The sequence below is a fragment of the Chiloscyllium plagiosum genome, chromosome 33 (assembly GCF_004010195.1).
Source record: "Chiloscyllium plagiosum isolate BGI_BamShark_2017 chromosome 33, ASM401019v2, whole genome shotgun sequence".
NCBI classification, from domain to species: Eukaryota; Metazoa; Chordata; class Chondrichthyes; order Orectolobiformes; family Hemiscylliidae; genus Chiloscyllium; species Chiloscyllium plagiosum.
Genome location: NC_057742.1, coordinates 9,987,577 through 10,008,968, shown reverse-complemented (window position 1 = coordinate 10,008,968; position 21,392 = coordinate 9,987,577). Strand labels below are relative to the sequence as shown.

The following is a 21,392-nucleotide window of genomic DNA, read 5'->3' as shown; positions in this document are numbered from 1 at the left end:
TGGAATCTATTAAGTGGTGTACCTGGAACATCAAGGGGAGACACTCACCAATTAAGAGGAAGAAGATACTTTTGAGTCTTAGAAAAGAAAAGGTGGATATTGCTTTGTTACAGGAGACCCATTTGGATGATAGGGAGCACTTGAAACTACAGCAGAGTGGCTTTAATCGGGTTTACTTTTCATATTTTAATACCAGAAGTTGGGGAGAGGCTATATTGGTTAGGAGGAATCTCCCATTTAAGTTACTAGATAGCGTTAAAGACACACCTGGGAGGTTTGTAATTCTCAAAGCCCTGATAAACGGGGAAGATTATAGTGTTTTAAATGTTTATTGCCCTCCAGCCCATCCCCTCAAATTTCTGGTAGATGCGTTCTCTAAATTGATCAGTCTCCAGTCCCGGCATATTATTACAGGGGAAGATTTTAACTGTATAATGGATCCCATGACAGACAGGTTGCCTGAAGGACACCCCCGAATACCCTCTTTACAAACTAAACAATTAGTGGATCTGTGTGTGGAGTTAGTGTTGGTGGACATCTAGAGGCATCTCTATCCTCCAGGTTGGAATTTTATGTTTTTTTCCAATCCACACAGATGTCACACCTGGATTGATTTTTTTTCAATCCCCGTGGCAACCCTGGACTTGATGGCATCTTGTACAATTGGTAATATTACCATCTCTGATCAGGCTCCAGTGTACCTGTTGGTTAAGATTAAGGATGTTATAGTGGGCCCGATGCACTGGCGAATGGATCCCTTTATCATTAAGGATAATACATTTGTGGAGTACTTCTCTCGGGAATTTAGGTCTCTCCCAGACATTAACTCAGACTTGGTTAGTAGTCCATCAGTCCTTTGGGAAACTGCCAAAGCCTATGCCAGGGGGTTAGCTATCTCCTACTCTGCCATTAGGAAGCGGCAGAAGGGTGAGTAGCAACGTCTCCTCAAAGCACGGTTGAAGGCAGCCGGGAAGGCTTACTTTGACAGGCCCCCGTCAGCCAAGCCACAGAGGATTACGGTGCTGCAGTGTGCATTGAATTCCGTGCGCAAGCAGACAGCAAAGAAGGAACTTACTTTCGCAAAGCAAAGGTCATATGAGTATGGTGACAAGGCAGGCAAGTACCTAGCATATCTTGCCAGTAAAAGGAGTACCCCTCAAGCCATTATGCCGATGAGGGAAGGGTCTGGGAACCTAATGTGATTCCAAAATGATCAATGTGGCATTTCAGATATTTTACTCGAAGTTATACAAATCTGAGGGATGTGAGGAAGGGCGGACCAAGAAGGAGTCCTTTTTTCAGGATGTGGAGCTCTCAGGTGTGACCCCCAAACAAGAGTCTTTCTCAGTGCCCCCTTATCAGAGCAAGAGGTGCAGGAGGCTGTGAAGCAGCTTCAGAGTGGAAAGATGCCCGGTCCTGACGGACTTCCCAGCAAATTCTATAAGGAATTTACAAATATACTGTCAGGCCCAATGCTCAACATGCTCAATGACTCATACAGTCATGATCATCTCCCGCCATCTCTAAGAAAGGCTGATATTTTGCTTATTCTTAAAAAAAGGAAGGTCCTGGAGGACTGTGCTTCTTACAGGTCCATTTCACTCTTAAATGTGGACTTCAAAATCCTCCCTAAGACTCTTGCGTTAAGGCTGGAGACTATGTTACATTTTATTATTAAAGAGGACCAGACGGGCTTCAAAAAGGGCCACAGATCCTCCAACAATGCTCGAAGGCTGCTTAATGTAATTCAAGCATGTCAGCAACAGTCAATACAGGGATTGATGATTTTTCTAGATGTAGAGAAGGCATTTGACTGAATTGAGTAGCTGTACCTTTTCTATACTCCGGAGCGGTTGAACTTGGGCGAAGCCTTTATAAGATGGGTAAAGGTTCTCTACAGAGACCTTCTCACTGCAGCATCATCAATGGGGTGCGATCAAGCAATTTTAACATTTTTAGGGGCAGCTGGGCAGGACTCCCTCCTTTCGCCATTGCTTTTTATGATGGTGATTGAACCACTGACGGAGGCCATTCATAGGGATCGTAATATATTGGCTCCAGAAGTGGCGTCAAAATTACATAAGATTTCATTGTACGCAGACAATATCCTCTATTTTTTGTCAAGTCCAGCCCTTCCAGTGCCTTGCCCGATACAATGCGTCACATTTGGCACCTTTTCGGAGTACAAGATTAATTTTGCAAAAATCAGAGGCTACGCGTATGGGTCATCTTACGAAGGTGCTAGGTCTTGAGGGCAAATCTCGATTCTCATATAAGTGGTCACGGGATGGAAGGGGTTTGTGTATTTGGGTATATTCATTACTCCAGTTCTTGATCGGCTGTTTAAAGCTAATTTTGTGCAATTATTTGACAAAATCAAACAGTACCATCAAACATGGGAGGCGCTTCCAGTCTCATGGTTAGGTCGGAGAGCACTCATTAAGATGAATATTCTCCCCCGTTTGCTATACCTTATATGGATGCTCCCCCTGATTTTTTGATAAGCATATGTTCAGGGGACTGAATGGTTGGTTCAGCTCTTTTATTTGGCATGGTAAGCGGCCCCTTATTAAATTAGCTGAACTGCAATTGCCTCACAGATTGGGGGGAGTGGATCTCCCAGATATTAAAAACTACCAATTAAGATCATTTTTATCCTACGTGAGTGATTGGGCTTGTGAGGACACTCTTTCAATATGATTAGATATCGAAGCCTCCCAGGCAGGGCGCCCCCTTACTAGCTTTCTGTTTCTGGACAAAATGAGGACAGTTAGGGAATATTGCTATAACCCAATCAATACTGTTAAAGCATGGAGGGCAATTCGGCAGAGGGAAGGCAATATTGGCAACTGGGGATGATAGATTCAGGATTCAAACATTGGGCAGCAAGGGGTGTGCATTGCATGGGCGATTTATTTGAGGGAGACACAATGATGCCCTTTGATCAGTTAGCATGGAAATACGAGCTATCTAACAGGCACCTCTTTTGTTTTTTTCAAGTTAGGGATTTTATTCAAAAAAGACCGCACTTTTGACTGATCCCTACAAATCCAGCATAGAGCAGAGGGTGCTCAGTGCTAAGGGTACACTTTCCATCAGCACTTTACATCATCAATTGGGGGGGTGCCCCCTCAGATGAGTTTGATCAACAGTGCAGGGTGTGGGAGAGAGAGCGAGGTGTTAAGGTCTCCTCAGAGGTATGGGAAGATATTTGGGAAACACAAGAAAGATATCAAATTGCAATAGGACCCATGCTTTACAATTGAAGATTGTCCATAAGGGTCCACTTGGCTCTGGATCGTTTGTCAAAATTTAAACCAGGGGTATCTTCACCATGTCCCAAGTGCAAGGTTGGTAAGGGCATTCTTACCCATTGTCTCTGGTCCTGTGGTAGATTTCAAAAATACTGGAGCGCTGTGGCGGGTGCAATGGAGAGGATTTGGCGGATAAGGGTGGAGAAGGACCCGATTTCTCTTCTTCTTGGCCTGCCCAGTATGTTCCCTGTAGATGCGCATAAGAAAAAACTTTTCAACATGCTCACTTTCTGCGCAAGAAAGAATATCTTTCTTTCCCAGCCCTGTCGGGTTGACGGAGAATTGTTATGGAGCATATCCCCTTGGATTTTCTCACAAGGATGGTACACCACAAAACTGAGAATTGCTATGAGACATGGCAGCTCTTTTTGGAATACCTACTCGCAGATTTGTTTGCCATACTAATAAGGGCTTTTATATAACTGTAACGATTGTGCTTTACGAGTCAAATATCCAGAGAGGGGGAGCTGCGAACGTGTGAATATGTGAAAACTAATGCTCTCGATATTCGCGAGTGAATGTTTTGTTTGGCTGAACTTTCCTATTATTATTTATTAGCTTATTGTTAGTTGTTATTTATTTAGTTAAGTAGTTAGTTGGAGTTATTTATATATATATATATTTTTCTATACATGTTTATATGTTTGTACATGAGGGTGGTTTGAGTTTTTAAATTTTTTTGGTGTTCTTTCTTTGTATTGTTTTGTACTTGAAATATTAAAAAATATATTTTTCAATAAAACTATATATTTTTTTTAAAATCACACGACACCAAGGTTATAGTCCGACAGGTTTATTTGACACCACAAGCTTCCGGAGCCTCACTCCTTGTTCAGGTGCTAACACTAAGGAGAGCAGAAGTCACAGAGTGTTAGAGACCCTCGTGCAAGTTATAGCAGTGGAGTGGGACAAGGCCATGGAGCCATTTGAAGATGATACAAACGTTATCCATTCCACCTGAAGTTACATAATGCAGTGGATCTCAGCCAATGAGCCACGGCTTGGTGAGGGTGGTACTTTAAAATAATCAGGAAGTAGAAGCACTTTACCTGAGTGTAAAAGGCTGAATCCGTGCACCTGATCTCCTTTGGAGCCCTAGAGTCTATTATTGAAGGCGGTATTTACTAACATCAGGCACACCTCCAAAGGTGCAAATACATAATTTTCCACAATCACAGATGATATATTTGAAATACTAATATTTTTGATCCATTTTAACGTTTTGTATTCACTACATTGCAAACCTCTCTAGTAAGGCTGTAAGTGTAAGTAAATGTGACGCTATTCATAATCAATTCATCTGCAACGAGTAGGTGTGCCGTGGAATGTTTTGTCTCAGTGAAGTATGCCTTGGTGCTGAGCAGTTTGGGAAGCCCTGATGTAATGTCCTGCATGAGGCAATAAACAAGATTAAAATGCAAGGCAATCAACAGGATGAAGACGTTCAAAATCTACTCTGGTCACAGCTTTGGCAGACAATGTGAGTACACGGGAAAACTCAGGTCCTGATTAGCACTAACACTGAGGGGAATCTAGGATCGGCAACCATAAAAGCAAGGAGCTAAATCAGAGTGGTGCTGGAAAAGCGCAGCAGGTCAGGCAGCATCCGAGGAGCAGAAAAATCGACGTTTCGGGCAAAAGCCCTTCATCAGGACTTACTAAAAGCAAAACAAAGAAATGAGGCAGCTGAAGATCTACAACCAAAATGGAAAGCATCTGTGGAAAGACAAAAACCATTAACATTTCATTTCAAGTGACTCTTATGAAAAATATAGATTCTTAAGGCAGTTTTATAAATCCCTGGCTTCACAAAACAGCTTAAAACCATTGATTCATGCTTCTTGCTTTCTGTAGAGAAGTAGATCTTGATCGACCTATATCTTATGCCTGTTTATCTTTGATGAATATACTTTTTTTTCAGGCAGGTACAGAGTACACTCTTTTGACTGAGAGAACACTGGAGATTCCCAAGGGAGCAGTCCTTGCCTACAAAGTGTGGGACCTGACTGTATCAGAAGATGGCACAATCTGTAAGTGATTGAGCATTTCACATATTTCACCCTTTCTGAAGCCAGATACATTCCGCTTCTAAAGGTTTGTGAAGGAAACTCTCCAGAATATCAATTTTAGTGTGATGGTGTTTGCCTAGAAGTGTGGTGGAGCTAGGTTCAACCAAGACCTTTGTGAGGACAATAGCTAGTTATTTCAATAGAAACAATGAGCTGTGTTACAAGGGAAAGGAAGGAAAATGGCATTGTGCAAAAGTGCTCAGAGAGTCAGTGCAGCCCTGATAGGCTGAGAAACAATTCTGTGATTCAGTTCTGCTCAGTAAATGGCAGCTCCATCCTGGATGGTCCTGGCTTTTTGATCTGTCCTAACGTGAGAAGCCAAATCAGAAAAGAAGAAAAGTGCAAATCTGGAAACAGAGATATGAGTTCAAATCCTACCACAGCAACTGGTGAAATGTAAATTCATTGCATTGATAAAAAAAGTATGGAATAAAAGCTATTCTCAGTAATAGTGACTAAGAAATTACTAAAGGGCTCAGTTAGCTGAATGGTTGGTTTGTGACGTAGCTACAATTCCCACACCAGCAAAGGTTACCACGTGGGGCTCTACTTTCAGCTTCTCCTCTCGCTGGAGCTGTCTGACACTCAGGTTAAATCAGTTGTCTGTCTGTCTGTCTCTCTTTCTCTCTAATGAGAGCAGCCGGTAAGACGATGGCGACTTAACTTTTACTGACAACGAAAGAACCAGATTGTGGTGAATTAAAGCAAAGAACTGTAGATGCTGGAAATCTGAAACAAACAAAAACTGCTGGAGAAGCTCAGGCAGGGCTGGCAGCATCTGTGGAGAGGGAAACAGAATTAACGTTTCAGGTCCAGTTCTGAAAAAGAGTGACTGGACTCAAAATGTTAACTTGGCTTCTCTCTACACAGATGTTGCCAACATGCTGAGCTTCTGCAGAATTCTGTGTTTGTTTCAGGTTACCAATATCCACAGTATTTATCTTTATTTGTGTATTTACATTTATCCTTGGATTGGAGCTCTAATGATCACCCCACTGTGTGAATCTAGATGGTGAGTAACAGTGAGTGTGTTTCCATGTAACCAATCTGAACAGTTTCACTCAACAGCCCAACACACATTCATGAGAGGTAGAACTGGCAGCTTCATGTGCTAGGGTATAGATGCCATAGGAAGGAGAGAAAGGGTGTCAAGTTAGGAGGGGAATGGTGTTTTTGATTAGGGATAACATTACAGATATACTTAAGGAGGATATTCCTGGGAGAACACCCGGTGACATTATCAGGGTGGAACTGAGAAATAAGAAAGGGATGATCATCTTATTAGGATTGTACTATAGGCCCCCTAATAGTCAGCAGGAAATTGAAAAGCAAATATATAAAGAGATCTCAGTTATTTGTAAGAATAATAGAGTGGTTATGGTGGGGGTTTTGACTTTCCAAACATAGACTGGGACTGTTGTAGTGTGGAGGGCTTGGATGGAGAGGCATTTAAGTGTGTTCAAAAAAATTTTCTTATTCATTTTGTGGATATACCGACAGGAGAAGGTGCAAAACCTGATCTTCGTTTGAGAAATAAGGCAGTGCAGGTGACTGAGGTGTCAGTGGGGGAGCACTTTGTGGCAAGTGATCATAATTCTATTACTTTTAAGTTAATTATAGAAAGGGATAGACCTGATCTAAAAGTTAAAGTTCTAAGTTGGAGTAAGGTAAATTTTGGTGGTGTTAGGCAAGAACTTTCAAAAGTTGATTGGGAGAGGCTTTTCACAGGTCAAGGGCTGGTTGAAAAATGGGAGGCCTTCAAAAATGAGATAATAAGAGTCCAGAGACAGTATATTTCTGGTAGTATGAAAGGCAACTCTGGTGAGTGAAGGGAATGCTGGATGACTAGAGAAATTGAGGTTTTGAGGAGGCATATGTCAGGTATAAACACCTAAGATTGAGTGAATTTCCAAGAGGACTATAATCTAGAGGGAAATTAGGAGGGCAAAAAGAGGACAAAGAGACTCTACAAATATATTAAGGGCAAAAGCATAACTAGGGAGAGAATAGGGCCTTTTATAGATTAACAAGGCTATCTATGTGTGAAACCACAGAAGGTGGGTGAGATACTAAACAAATATTTTGTGTCAGTATTTACTGTGGAGAAGGACAGTGATGTTAGGGAACTTAGGGAAATAAATTGTGATATCTTGAAAAGTGTCCACATTTCAAAAGAGGAAGTGCTGGAGGACCGAAGATCATTAAATTCCTAGGGCCTGATCAGGTGTATCCCAGAACTCTGTGGGATGCTAGGGAGAAAAAATGTTGGGCCCCTTGCTGAGATATTCATATCATAAACAGCCAAGGGTGAGATGCCGAAAGACTGGAGGTCCACTAATCTGGTGCCACTATTTTAGAAAGATGGTAAGTGTCACAATTTTGGTCTTTTTACAAGGTTACGATGCCCTTGAATTTTTTCCTGAGGTGGGGGTGGTAATTGGCCAGACTCCAACTGGGCTTAGTTTGAAAGGTTTATTGGGGCCCTTTTTGTTTACCCCTAACAGATAATGCCTCCGGCCTAAGGCTTTCATGTCTTAAAAAACCAGGTATAATCAAAGGGGAATGGTGTGTTAAATGTGTAGCTAGCCATCATTTTGATTAGAGTTTTTGATTCAGTTCAACAGCAGTATGCGTGAAGAAAGGCTGCTGGGCAAGTCCAGCCATAAAGTCATAGAGACATAGAGCATGGAAACAGACCTTTCGGTCCAACCCTTTTATATGTTTTCCTTCTCACCCTAAGCCTATGCCCTCTAGTTCTGGATTCCCCCACACCAGGGTAAAGACTTTGTCTATTTACCCTATCCATCCCCCTCATGATTTTATAAACCTCTGTAAGGTTCCCCCCTCAGCTTCCGATGCTCCCGGGAAAACAGCCCCAGCTTGTTCAGCCTCTCCCTATAGCTCAAAACCTCCAACCCTGGCAACATCCTTGTAAGTCTTTTCAGAACCCTTTCAAGTTTCAAAACATCTTTCTGATAGGAAGGAGACCAGAATTGCACATAATATTCCAACAGTGGGCTAACCAATGTCCTGTACAGCCATAACATGACTTCCCGACTCTTGTACTCAATACTCTGACCACTAAAGGAAAGCAGCCTTCTTCACTATCCTATTTATCTGTGACTCCACTTTCAAGGAGCTTATGCCTGAAACGTCGATTCTCCTACTCCTCGGATACTGCCTGACCTGCTGCGCTTTTCCAGCAACACATTTTTCAGCTCTGATCTCCAGCATCTGCAGTCCTCACTTTAGGACCTTACCATTAAGTGTATAAGTTCTGCTAAGATTTGTTATCCCAAAATGCAGCACCTCGCATTTATCTGAATTAAACTCCATCTGCCACTTCTCAGGCCATTTGCCTATCTGATCAAGATCCCATTGTAATCTGCGGGAACCTTCTTTGCTGTCCACTACACCTCCAATTTTGTTGTCATCTGCAAACTTGCCAGTTATACCTCTTATGCTCACATCCAAATCATTGATATAAATGACGAAAAATAGAGGATCCAATAGTGTGGCAGTCTACTGGTCACAGGCTTCCAGTCTGAAAAATAACCGTCCACCAACACCCTCTGTTTCCTACCTTTGAGCCAGTTCTGTATCCAAATGACTAGTTCTCCCTGTAATCCGTGAGATCTAAACTTGCTAACCAGTCTCCCATGGGGATTCTTGTTGATTGCCTTATGAAGTCCATATAGATCACATCTACCGCTCTGCCCTCATCAATCCTCTTTGTTATTTCTTCAAAAACCTCAATCAAGTTTGTGAGACATGGTTTCCCATGCACAAAGCCATGCTGACTATCCCTAATCAGTCTTTGCCTTTCCAAATACATGTACATCCTGTCCCTCAGGTTTCCCTCCAACAATTTGCCCACCACTGAAGTCAGGCTCACTGGTCTATAGTTCCCTGACTTGTCCTTACTACTTTTCTTAAGCAGTGGCATCACGTTTTCCAACCTCCAGTCTTCTGGCACCTCATCTGTGAATATCGATGATATAAATATCTCAGTAAGAGGTCCAGCAATCACTTCCCTAGCTTTCCACAGAGTTTGAGGTTACACCTGATCAGGTCCTGGGGATTTATCCACTTTTATTTGTTTCAAGACATCCAGCACTTCCTCCTCTGTAATATGGAGCCAAATACTCGCTCTCTAACTTCAAGCCTGTAAATCCTGTTTTGTTTCATTTTTACTCTTTGTGTAATATTTATATGGGACTGTTGTAAGATATGTTTATTGGGACTGTTGCAAGTATTTTAGGAACAGCATCATTAAGTTGGGATGATCTGTTGGATTTTTGGATAGGATAAGTTATTTGATATGCTATTTTCTATTCTTTTTGTTTCATTCTATAGTTTTGTAAAGAAGTTCTGTTTTGTTGAAAACGTGGCAGTCGAATCAGCTAATTTACTCTGGGAATATCCACTATACACTTACCTAGAACAAATAGCAATGGTATGGTTTGGGCTACCTGCTTAAAAATGTTATGAGGGGTCAGGCCTGGTCCATAACATAAGGAAAAGCCAGGGAACTATAGACTGGTGAACCTTACATCAGTGGTGGGTAGGTTAGAATTAGAATCCCTACAGTGTGGAAACAGGCCCTTCGGCCCAACAAGTCCACACCGACCCTCTGAAGAATATCTCACACAGACCCATTACCCTACATTTTCCCCTGACTAATACACCTAACCTACACATCCCTGAACATCGTGGGCAATTTAGCTTGGCCAATTCACTTAACCTGCATGTCTTTGGATTCTGGGAGGAAACCAGAGCAAACCCATGCAGACACGGGGAGAATGTGCACACTCCACACAGTCAGTCGCCCGAGGTTGGAATGGAACCCAGGTCCCTAGTGCTGGGAGGCAGCAGTGCTAACCACTGAGGCACCATGCCGCCCCAAGTTGTTGGAGGGGATTCTGAGGGTCAGGTTTTATATGCATTAGGGATAAAATGTGTTGCTAGAAAAACGCAGCAGGTCAGGCAGCATCCAAGGAGCAGGAGAATCGACATTTCCTGAAGAAGGGCTTATGCCCGAAAGGTCGATAATTCCTGAAGAAGGGCTAATGCCCGAAACGTCGATTCTCCTACTCCTCGGATGCTGCCTGACCTGCTGCGCTTTTCCAGCAACACATTTTTCAGCTCTGATCTCCAGCATCTGCAGTCCTCACTTTCTCCATGCATTAGGGATAGTCAGTATGGCTTTGTGCATGGGAAATCATGTTTCACTAACTTAACTGAGTTTTTTGAAAAGCTGGCAAAGAAGATTAATGAAGGTAGAGCAGTAGACACTTCAGCAAAGTGTTTGACAAGGTTTCGCATCGTAGACTGGTTAGCAAGGTTAAATCACATGGGATCTAGGGTGTGCTAGCCAATGGATACAAAATTCGTTTGAAAGTGGGAGACAGAGGGTGGTGGTGGAGGGTTGTTTTTCAGACTGGAGGCCTGTGACCAGCGATGTTCCACAGGGATAGTGCTGGGACCACTGCTTTTTGTCATTTACATAAATGATTCAAATGTCCATATAGGAGGCATAGTTTGTATGTTTGCAAATGACACCAAAACTGGTAGTGTAGCAGAGAGTGAAGAAGATTATCTCAGAGTACAAAGGGATCTTGATTGGCGAATGGGCCGAGGAGTGGCAGATGGAGTTTAATTAAGATAAATGTGAGGTGTTGCATTTTGGTAAGGCGAACTCGGACAGGACTTAGACATTAAGTGGTAGAGCCCTGCAGAAGGTTGCTCAACAAGCTTTTGCTGAATAGAGAACTTAGGATGTAGCTGCATAGTTTCTTGAAAGTGGAGTTGCAGGTAGAAAGGACAGTGAAGAAGGCGTTTGACATGCTTGCCTTCATTGGTCAGGACATCGAGTATAGGAGTTGGGATGTCATGTTGCAGCTGTGGAGGACATTGGTTAGGTCACTTTTAGAGTACTGCATTCCATCTGGTCTCCCTGTTATTGGAAAGATGTTTTTAAACTTGAAAGAGTGCCGAAAGATTTTCAAGGATGTTGCCGGGTTTGGAACATTTGAGCCACAGGGAGAGGCTAAATAGTCTGGGACTATTTTCCCTGGAGTATCGGAGTTGAGGGTGACTTATAGAGGTTTATAATATCATGAATAGGCCATGAACAGAGTGAATAGTCAAGGTCTTTTTCCCAGGGTGGGAGAGTCCAAAACTAGATGGCATAGGTTTAAGGTGAGAAGGGAAAGATTTAAAAGGGACCTAACAGGCAACTTTCTCACACAGAGGGTGGCGTGTGTAAGGAATAAGCTGTCAGAGGAACTGGTAGAGGCTGGTACAACTAAACTTTTAAAAGGCATCTGGATGGGTATATGAATAGCAAGAGTTTGGAGGGATATGGGCCAAATGCTGGCAAATAGGACTAGATTAATTTAGGATATCTGGTCAGCCTGGATGAGTTGGACTGAAGGGTTTGTTTCTGTGCTGTACTACATTGTGATTCTAGAATCAGAAGAAGGAACAATGCCGGGTCATTTTTTTCTCTCCCTAGTACTGAACCAAGTGTAGTGCCTCTGCCTTTCCTCCAGACATTGGGAGCTAATTCAATGCAAGCTAAAGGATTGAATCTGGAGATTACTGAGTCTGCATGAGTTCATTTCCCACAGTAAAAGCTCCTCACCTCTTTACCTTCTGCATTATCTTTGATGTGGAAGAACTTCAGTCATTAAATCACACAGCTAAGCTTTTCAGTGATCAGCAAATCCCCATTGAGTGAATACATTTGTATACACAGAATAGAAGGACATTCTACATTTCTATACACAGGATGGAAGGACATTCTATGGATGTGGATGTAGGTTTGCTCACTAAGCTGGAAGGTTCATTTTCAGATATTTCGTCACCATACTAGGTAACATCTTCAGTGAACCTCAGGATGAAGCACTGCTGATGGTTCCTGCTTTCCATTTATATGCTTGGGTTTCTTTGTGTTGGCGATGTCATTCTATGTTTGTTTCTAGCACCTCTGATACTGATTCTAGTTGTTGCTTAATTCATGGCTCTTTTTCCAATTCTTTTTCAGGCCTCTCAGTGCCAAAAGAGAAGAATCAATTGATGTCATGGTTACATGCTGACAGTCTTAAAGGTAAGATTACTGGGGTAGCCAGTTGATAATTGCTAAAAGGATAGGCCATGGATCTGAAAGAATTAGGAGAATAATAGAACAATTAAGGTATAACGTCATGAGGAGTAAAATAACAATGCTTGAATGGAGGAAGCTGGCTTCGATTCCACCTTCCAGAAAAGTGAGTTTTGTTTGTTTATTCAACAGGGATTACGAGTATCCTCGGCCTCAGCATTTATTATCTGTCCTCAATTGCTCTCAATTAGAAGTGGCCAACTTCTTGAACTGCTGCAATCCATGTGGTGTAGGGACACCCACAGTTCTATTTTTAGGACAGTTTAAGAATTTTGACCCAACAACAATGAAATAGTTACAATCCATGATGGGTGGCTTTGAGGGGGGTGTTTTATTACCATGTACCTTGTTCTTCATGGTGTTAGAACTCACTGATTGATAGAATGCTGTCAAAGGACCCTTGATGAGTTGTTGCAGTGCATCTTTTAAATGGTATATATTGCCGCTACTGAGCGTTGGGTATGTGGGGAGTGATGGTTGAAGGTATTAAACAGAGTGACACTGAAGTGGTCTGCTTTGTTCGGAATGCTGCTGAGCTTCTTGAAGTGTTGTTAAAGCTACAGTCATCCAGACAAGTGAAAATACTCCATCACACTCCTGACTTGTGCCTTGTTGATGGTGGACACAATTTGAACACTGAGGAGGTGAGGCAGGATTCCCAGACCGGGACCCATTGGCTGTGGTTCAGTTGGCAGCCCACTCACTCTGAGTCAGGGGAGTGTGCATTTGCAGATCCACTCCATGACTTGACGCTAAATGCTAAGTTGACTCTCCAGTCATTATTGAAAGAGTCTGCACTGTTTGAGGTGTTTCTTTTGGATAAAATGTTAAACCAAGGCCCTCTCAGGTGGACATAAAATATCACATGGAATTGTTTAAAAAAATAACAGGGGAGTTATCTCCAGTGTCCTTGCCAATATTTATCCTTCAATCAACATCACTAAAAAGAAAACATCAGGATATTATTGTCATGTTAATGCTAGTGAATCAATCTCTTATCCAGGATTGATGAACTCTGGATGGATTTGTTTACTAAACTCATTAAAACATATTTTAAATTGTAAAATAAAGATTACAGCAGAGCGACTGGTTTCAGTGTGCATTGTCTGCACATCCAGCCAGACTGACTGCTCAATGAGATTGTAGCCTTCATACACACAGCACCTGGAGTCCTTCCGGATGAAGTCCCTTGAAGGAAAATGCTCACATTCAACAGCCCTCTGCTTTCCCAAAGGAACGTTTAACCGTTTACAAAAACAAGTGAGCCTGTGAGTCTCTATAAACGCAAGTAATTTACTGAAATGTCCAGATCACATGATGAAGGTTTTGTCTAGGGGTGCTGTTGATTTCCACACTGTGATACTGTATGTTCATTCCTATTTGTCAAGGATTTTTTTTTGACGTTGTTTTCTTTGAAGACTGGACAATTTCCATTTGCAAGTGTTTGGTTTTGTCTGTGTCCTACTCGGATTCTCTAACTCAAGCATCATTGCTAGCATTTATTTCTGAAATGACTGTCTCCTGAGTTGGGCCACTGATCCGTGAGGATCTCATTGAATGGTGGAATAGGCTTGAGGGGCAGAATGGCCTACTCGTGCTCATGTCTTCCTGTGTTCCTATCAGTGGTTTGCAACTCCTTGCATCTCCCCCTTTTCTTAAGGTCTATCATTTTCTCTAACATTACTTTGGACTCAGGCTGATGCTTTTGTAGCTGTTCATCTTGAACAGGGGTCCCAGTCTAAGAATAAAGGATAAGCCATTCAGGATGGAGATGAGGAAGAATTTCTTCACTCAGGGAGTTGCGAATCTGTGGAATACTCTATCCCAGAAAGCTGTTGGGGCCAGTTCATTAGATATATTCAAGAGAGAGCTGGATGTGGCCCTTACAGCTAAAGGGTTCCAGCAGTACGGAGAGAAAGAGGGGGTGGGATTCTGAAATTGCATGATCAGCCATGCTCATATTGAATGGTGGTGCAGGCTCAATGGGCTGAATGGCCTCCTTCTGCATCAATTTTCTATGTTTCTATGTTTGTATGTAACCTCACCTGCCTTACAAATGAACTGCTCCATGGTGGAAATCCTCTCATCGAATTGACACCCACTTTGCTTCCTTCTTGCTGTTTCATCTGTGAGACACTAAGAGAGCAGAGCTATCCCTTATCTTTAAGATAGGATTCTCAAGTTTGGATTTTTTTTCTGGAGCCAGTGTTCAGCCTTTTCCTCCTGAACTTTCAGGGTTCTCCTTGCAGCAGAGAACTGGCCTGACTAATTCACAAGAAAGTAAGGAGTGCCATTCTTCTTTCATGTTCAATTCAGCAATTTTCTTGAATATCCTACTACAGTTTCTGATTTGTCTCTGACACCTGGCTCATTCCATGGATTGTGACTAGAGTTAGATGTACTCCAGTTGCCATGAAACAGTGTCTACAATGTAGCAATCTGCACTCCCAGGCAGATTGACTTGACTGTACATACACTCCGCACCATTGACCCTGTATGCGTGTACCCTCGTATGCTGCTAGTTTTACATTGATAGGTTTTATCATAGTATTCTAGAATACTATGTTCTTTTCAAACTGCAGCATTGGCATGTGTCCCTCTGCCCATCTTAGCTAATATTATCACAAATTTTCTAAAGACAGATGATTCAAATCTTTGCAAACTATTCGGAAGGTTTGAGAACATTGACGTTTCTCATGAGATTGAAGGAGTAAAAAAAGTGTTCACCGTTCATTGTCACATTGTGGTTCATCAATCAACTCCTGCCTGCACCTCAGACCGGATACCCAGATGGGTCTGTATTGTAGCTCAAATGTACTGCTTGTGTGTAATCTGTTTGAATTGTTCCCCGCCTTTTTGTTTAGGTGTTCTAAACATTTTGTGTCAATCATTTAGTTTGCGCTCATGACTTATCAATTTCATCAACCTGTGAGGATCATTTTATGTTTACATCCATCCTTCAATACCTCTTTGATGCTACAAGTCTTTGGTTCACCAAGCAAATCTTTCTGGAAAGCGTCCATGGGAGTGGTTGTGATTATCAGTGCAACAATTCCATTTGCTCGCTCCTCATCTGAAAAATCACATAATGAACCCTTTTCTCTGCACCTGCTTATGAAGTGAGTTTTGGATTATGTAAGCTTCTTCTTCAATGGCACGTCTTCTGGTTGATGAATTTTAATCTGATTCTCAATGGGTCTTCTAATCAGACCCATATTTTTTGGGGTTCTTTCGGCTCTTTAGCTGTTAATCCTGATGTACTAAGACTGTGTCGACCTTCATTCCCAATTGCTAAGCAAATCTTAATGACTTGTTTTTCTGTATCAGACACATCTGAGACTAGAAAGCATAGTGCTGCATGCTGTGTGAACATTTTAAATTTTGACCAGAACACTACTGTGCTCCAGTTTAAACTAAGGCATGTTGTGAGCATCCTGACAGTATGCCTTTGAACTTGCCTTCCTGACTGTAGATTGGGTAAATTTGACCTGCTGTCGCCTTTTAACATTTTTTCTGTGTTGTTTTAAATATTAAACTTATTCAATGTAGCAACCTTGTTTGAGTAACGCTCTTGAATCCTTAGACGATCTTCAAGGCTTTGAAATCTTTGCAGTCTTAACATATGTGAGAAACATCTTTCTTAATTTCTCTCTAACTTAAAACAAATTGGTGGATTTACACTGTTCTCCATTTTCAAAATAAAGCAATCATTATAACGAAGCATCCAATTGCAATGTATGCTGCTGCCCTGTCAGTCAGATTGATCCGTAGGCAAAGTTGCAGCCTTCATAGAATCCCTATGGTTGGAAGCAGGCCATTCGGCCCATCGAGTCCATCACCATTCTTTTAAAAACTATCCCACCCAAACCAACTCTCCCTACCCTAACCCTGCATTTTCCCATGGTTAATCCACCTAGCCTGCACATCCTTGCACTGTGGAAGAAAACCAGAGGAAACCCACACAGACACAGGAGAATGTGCAAACTCCACATGAGACAGGTGTCTGAGGCTGGAGTCGAACTTGGGTGTGGTGAGCCACCATGCTGCTTACCTTATATACATACACCTTAAAGATGATGTTCCTAAAGACTAAGGAACATGTCTAACGTTTACCATGTTGCTGTTTATGGGGACTTACTGAGTGCAAATTGGCCTGCCAGTTTTACTGCATTGCAATAGTGATTGCACATTAAAAATAAATTGGTTACGAAGGGTTTAAGATATATAAAATGCTATAGAAATGCAAATTTTCTTTTCCTCAAAATTCTTTTCAACTCCAATGTGTAATCTCTCAACTATGCTATACTGGCTCCACCAATATATTTGACAAGAACTGCAGCTCAACATCAACAGTAACGAAGTCCATTCCATCTGGCTCAAGCCACTCCTTAAGAACTCTGATGTACTTCCATCCAGCTCCTTTGTTGTTTACTTAGAGTGAGCCTGCTGGGATGCAGAGTTACTGTTCTCTCTGACCACCAGCTGGAGGTCATTGCTCTTTGTACGGTCTGTCACCAAAGTCCTCTTCATCCACTACCAGAATGTTGTCTGTTTAATGGCTGTAACTTTAGTCCTTAACCTCATCGACTTGACAACCAACTTCTTAAAGGCTGTCTATGAGGTTGGCTGCCTTCACCCCTTAGCTAATCTAAACCCCTACAGCTTGGGTCCTCTGTAAATTTAGTCTCTTACAACATTATCCCAATGATTCTTTATCTCCCACAAACACATTTGAGATCCTAAGTCTCCAAGTCTCTGGCATCTCCCATTCTATGTGAGAAGTTACTAACCATAGTCATGGGTCAGAATTGGCTCTCGTGCCTCTGGAGTCAGTAGCTTGTGTAGTCATGCGTCAACTCAGGGCCTTGAGCAATAATTGAGGCAGACTCTCCAGTATATCACTGGAAGATTGCTGCACAATCAGAGGCACTCATCTTTCAGGTGAGACACTAAATTGAGGCCCTTCTCAAAGTGGGCTTCAAAGGTCCTGTGGCATTATATCATAGAATAAGAACGTAACATAAGATCTAAGAGCAGGAGTAGGCCATTCAGCCCCTCGAGCCTGCTCTACCATTTACTACAATCATGGCTGATCTCATCTCGGCCTTAACTCCACTTTCCTACCTGCTTCCCATAACCCTTCAACCGATTACTCATTAAAAATCTGTCTTATCTCCTCCTTGAACTTACTCAATGTCCCAGCACCCCATCCCTTGAGATAAAGGACAGGAAATGTCATTACCACAGAAAATGACAGAGCCTGCTCTACCATTTACTACGATCATGGCTGATCTCATCTCGGCCTTAACTCCACTTTCCTACCTGCTTCCCATAACCCTTCAACCCATTACTCATTAAAAATCTGTCTTATCTCCTCCTTGAACTTACTCAATGTCCCAGCACCCCATCCCTTGAGATAAAGGACAGGAAATGTCATTACCACAGAAAATGACATTAAACACCCAAGGAAACCTAAACACATAAGTAGAAAGTGGGCCATGCCACCAGTGCTTCATCCAGAAGCTCACTGATGATGTTACCTAGTATGGTGACGAAATGTCTGAAAACAAACCTTCCAGCTCAGCGAACAAACCTACATCCAGAACATCAACCTGAGCTACAAATCTTCTCAAAACTTGTTGATTTCTTTCCATTCTCATTTTCCTTCTGCACTTAGCTAATTTTTTTAAGAAAACATCTATTTGCCTCAAACACTTCCTGTGGAATGAGTTCAACATTTTAACCACTCAGAATGAAATTCTCATTTCTTTATTGGTAAATGTTTATGTCATTTAGGTTTCTGTTTTCCCACAAATGCGCAGATTTATTTTACGTTGCCCTTTCCAGCTGATGAGAAAGTGGTGCAGAGTAAAGCTGACTGCACAGGTTCAGTCCCTACGCTGGCTGGGCTGGTTCCTGGAGGCCTTGCATTCTCACCTTACCCCATACTTGTGGAGTGGTTTCCTGCAAGTTATTCTGTCTCTCTAATCGGAAGAGATGCCAGTTTTCCTTTGTGGACTCCTCGCCCTCAATCCAATCCATTCATAATTTTAAAAACTGTGACTAGGCCTCCACTAGGTTCTCTAGTTTGAAAATAGGCAGGACTCGTCTCTAGGCCAAAATTCAACTCGCCCAGTTGAACTCATGCTCAATTCCTTTAAGCTTCAGTCTTCTTCCAGGACAGTGGCCACTCCAAATATTTTCTCCAGTCCGTCAGTCACAGTTCCTGTTCGTAGTATAACCAAAGTCAGAAGTCACACAGCACCAGTCCAATAGGTTTAAAATCACAAGCTTTCTGAGCGCTGCTCCTTCGTCAGGTGAAGTCATGTGAAAGCATGGTGGCTCAGTCGTTAGCACTGCTGCCTCACACCCCAGAGACTTGGGTTTAGTTCCAGCCTCGGATGACTATCTGTGTGGATTAGATTAGATTAGATTAGATTCCCTACAGTGTGGAAACAGGCCCTTCGGCCCAACCAGTCCACACCGACCCTCCAAAGAGTAACCCACCCAAACCCATTTCCCTCTGACTAATTGACCTAACACTACGGGCAATTTAGCATGGCCAATTCATCTGGCCTGCACATCTTTGGACTATGGGAGGAAACCGGAGCACCCAGAGGAAACCCACGCAGACACGGGGAGAATGTGCAAACTCCACACAGTCACCCAAGGCTGGAATCAAACCTAGGACCCTGGTGCTGTGAGGCAGCAGTGCTAACCACTGAGCCCAGTATGTTTGTACGTTTTTCCCATGTCTGCGTGAGTTTCCTCCGGGTGCTCCGGTTTCCTCCCATCGTGAAAATGTGTGGGATAAGTGGGATAGGGTTAGGTAGATTAGCCATGAGAAATGCAGGGTTACAGGAATAGGGTGGGAGGTGGATCTGGTTGGGATGCTCTTTGGAGGATCAGTGTGGACTTGATGGACCAAATGGCCTGCTTCCACACTGTAAGGTGAGGGTGGGGAGGGTGGTATTTCTGGCTGATTCTTTGCATTTCCTCATTGATGCAACGGAGGAAAAGGTGGGGTCAGGGTAGAAGGTCCAACTTTCCAACTTGGCACCGCTTTCTTGAACTGTCCTATCTGCCCATCTCCCTTCCCACCTATCCGCTCCATCCTCCTCTCCAAGCTATCACCATCATCCCCACCTTCATTACCTATCACACTCTCAGCTACCTCCCCCTCCCCCGCCTCCCATTTATCTCTCAGCCCCCTTGGGCCACCCCCACATTCCTGATGAAGAGCTCATTCTCGAAACGTTGACTCTCCTGCTCCTCTGATGCTGCCTGACCATCAGTGCTTTTTCAGCACCACACGTTTTGATCCTGATTTCCAGCATATGTGTGGTGTGTGTGTGTGTGTATCTGTGTGTGCATGTGTATCTGTGTGTTTGTGTAAGTGTTTGTGTAACTGTGTGTAAGTGTATCTGTGTCTGTGTGTGTATATGTATGTCTCACTGCATCACTATTTTCTGCCTATGAGGCTAATGATTCATCAGGTGATCATTCAAAACATGATCACTTGCTTTGTGAAGTCCTCCTCACTGAAAACACTCCTGGTGAACTTCACAGTCATTATTATCAAATGGATCGTGCAGTTAGTACCAACACTGAAATTGTGCCAAGGTTAAAGAATAGTCCACCCAACATTCATGATTCTTGTCCAGAATCTTTCTGCTTCTAACACACCGACTCTATTTCTTTCAGTGAAAGGACATGAAGGGCTTGAAATCTCCCGTGAACTCAAGTGTCTAGAAAATGGTTTGAAACATCAGCTCCTGGAGCAGACATGCCAGATTATTGAAGACCCTGAGCTTCACTCAGTTCTCAGTGAGATGGTAAGATGAGAGTTTGATGGAAATATTAATTGGAAAGGTTGCCAAACATTGCATTGTCTACCTCAATTGCAATTTCCCATGTGTATCTGGATTAGGGTACAGGAGCCAGTATTCCTCTAACTTTTTAATTGAGGAAAGCAGACGATTTCACAGCCTTGTTTAGATGTGAGAAAGTATAAGGAGGTATGATTCTTTTCATGGCAACGGAACACAACCCTGGATCACCTTTAGACATTTCAAGCTTTCGTGACAACATATTCTTTGTTTAAAAAAGGAGTGCATGAAGAATCAAGGGGAATCAGTTCACCTCCTCCTTACCCAGGAGCTTAACAATTTGGGGTATCCCATCTGGAATTCTAACAAATTGGGGAACATTGACTGGCAACTGGCTGTAACAATATGATGAGGTAATAGTGACATCAGCAGAGAGCAAGAAGAGAGCAGCACCAGTCATTACTAGAGGGAGATGTACTCACTCACATTACAGCACATATAATAGTTTAAATGTCAGAAACCAACCAAAGGCTTACTATCGCAATTCTTAGATAGAAATAGTTACCAGATGAAATATTTATATAGGATCCAAACCAGAAGCCAGCACTGATCATTGGATTATAAAACAAGGAACTGTGGATACTGGTGATCTGAAACAAAAACAGAAATTGCTGAAAAACGCAGCAGCACAGTGAGCATTTCGAGTCTGACTAATCTTCTTCAGAACTGCCAGTAGTGAGGAAAGAGATTTTAAAAAGAACTGCAAGTCCTGGAATCCAAGGTAGACAAGATGAGATCAGGAGGTGGAGAAGTCAACGTTTTAGGTGTAACCCTTCTTCAGGTCCTGAAGAAGGCTTATACCTGAAACATTGACTTCTCCACCTTGTGATGCTGCCTAGCTTGCTGTGTTCTTCCAGCCTCCTGTTTGTCTACAGTAGCAAGGAAAAGCTAGTATTTATACCAAAGCCAGCATGGGGATGTGGGGGGGTGCAGGGAGGAGAAGTGAGCAGATAGG

At 42.6% G+C, this 21,392-nt stretch overlaps 1 protein-coding gene across 3 annotated transcripts in view; it reads left to right on the top strand.

The window, feature by feature from the left end:
* The window catches only part of LOC122539816 (gasdermin-A-like), a 70,524-nt gene that overhangs the window by 40,598 nt on the left and 8,534 nt on the right, over positions 1-21,392 (top strand). For all 3 annotated transcript variants that reach the window (XM_043674884.1, XM_043674882.1, XM_043674883.1), the window contains exons 5-7: positions 5,236-5,344; positions 12,432-12,494; positions 20,253-20,383. In XM_043674884.1, coding sequence (XP_043530819.1) covers positions 5,236-5,344; positions 12,432-12,494; positions 20,253-20,383 — 303 coding nt within the window. The remainder of the gene's footprint in view (positions 1-5,235; positions 5,345-12,431; positions 12,495-20,252; positions 20,384-21,392) is intronic.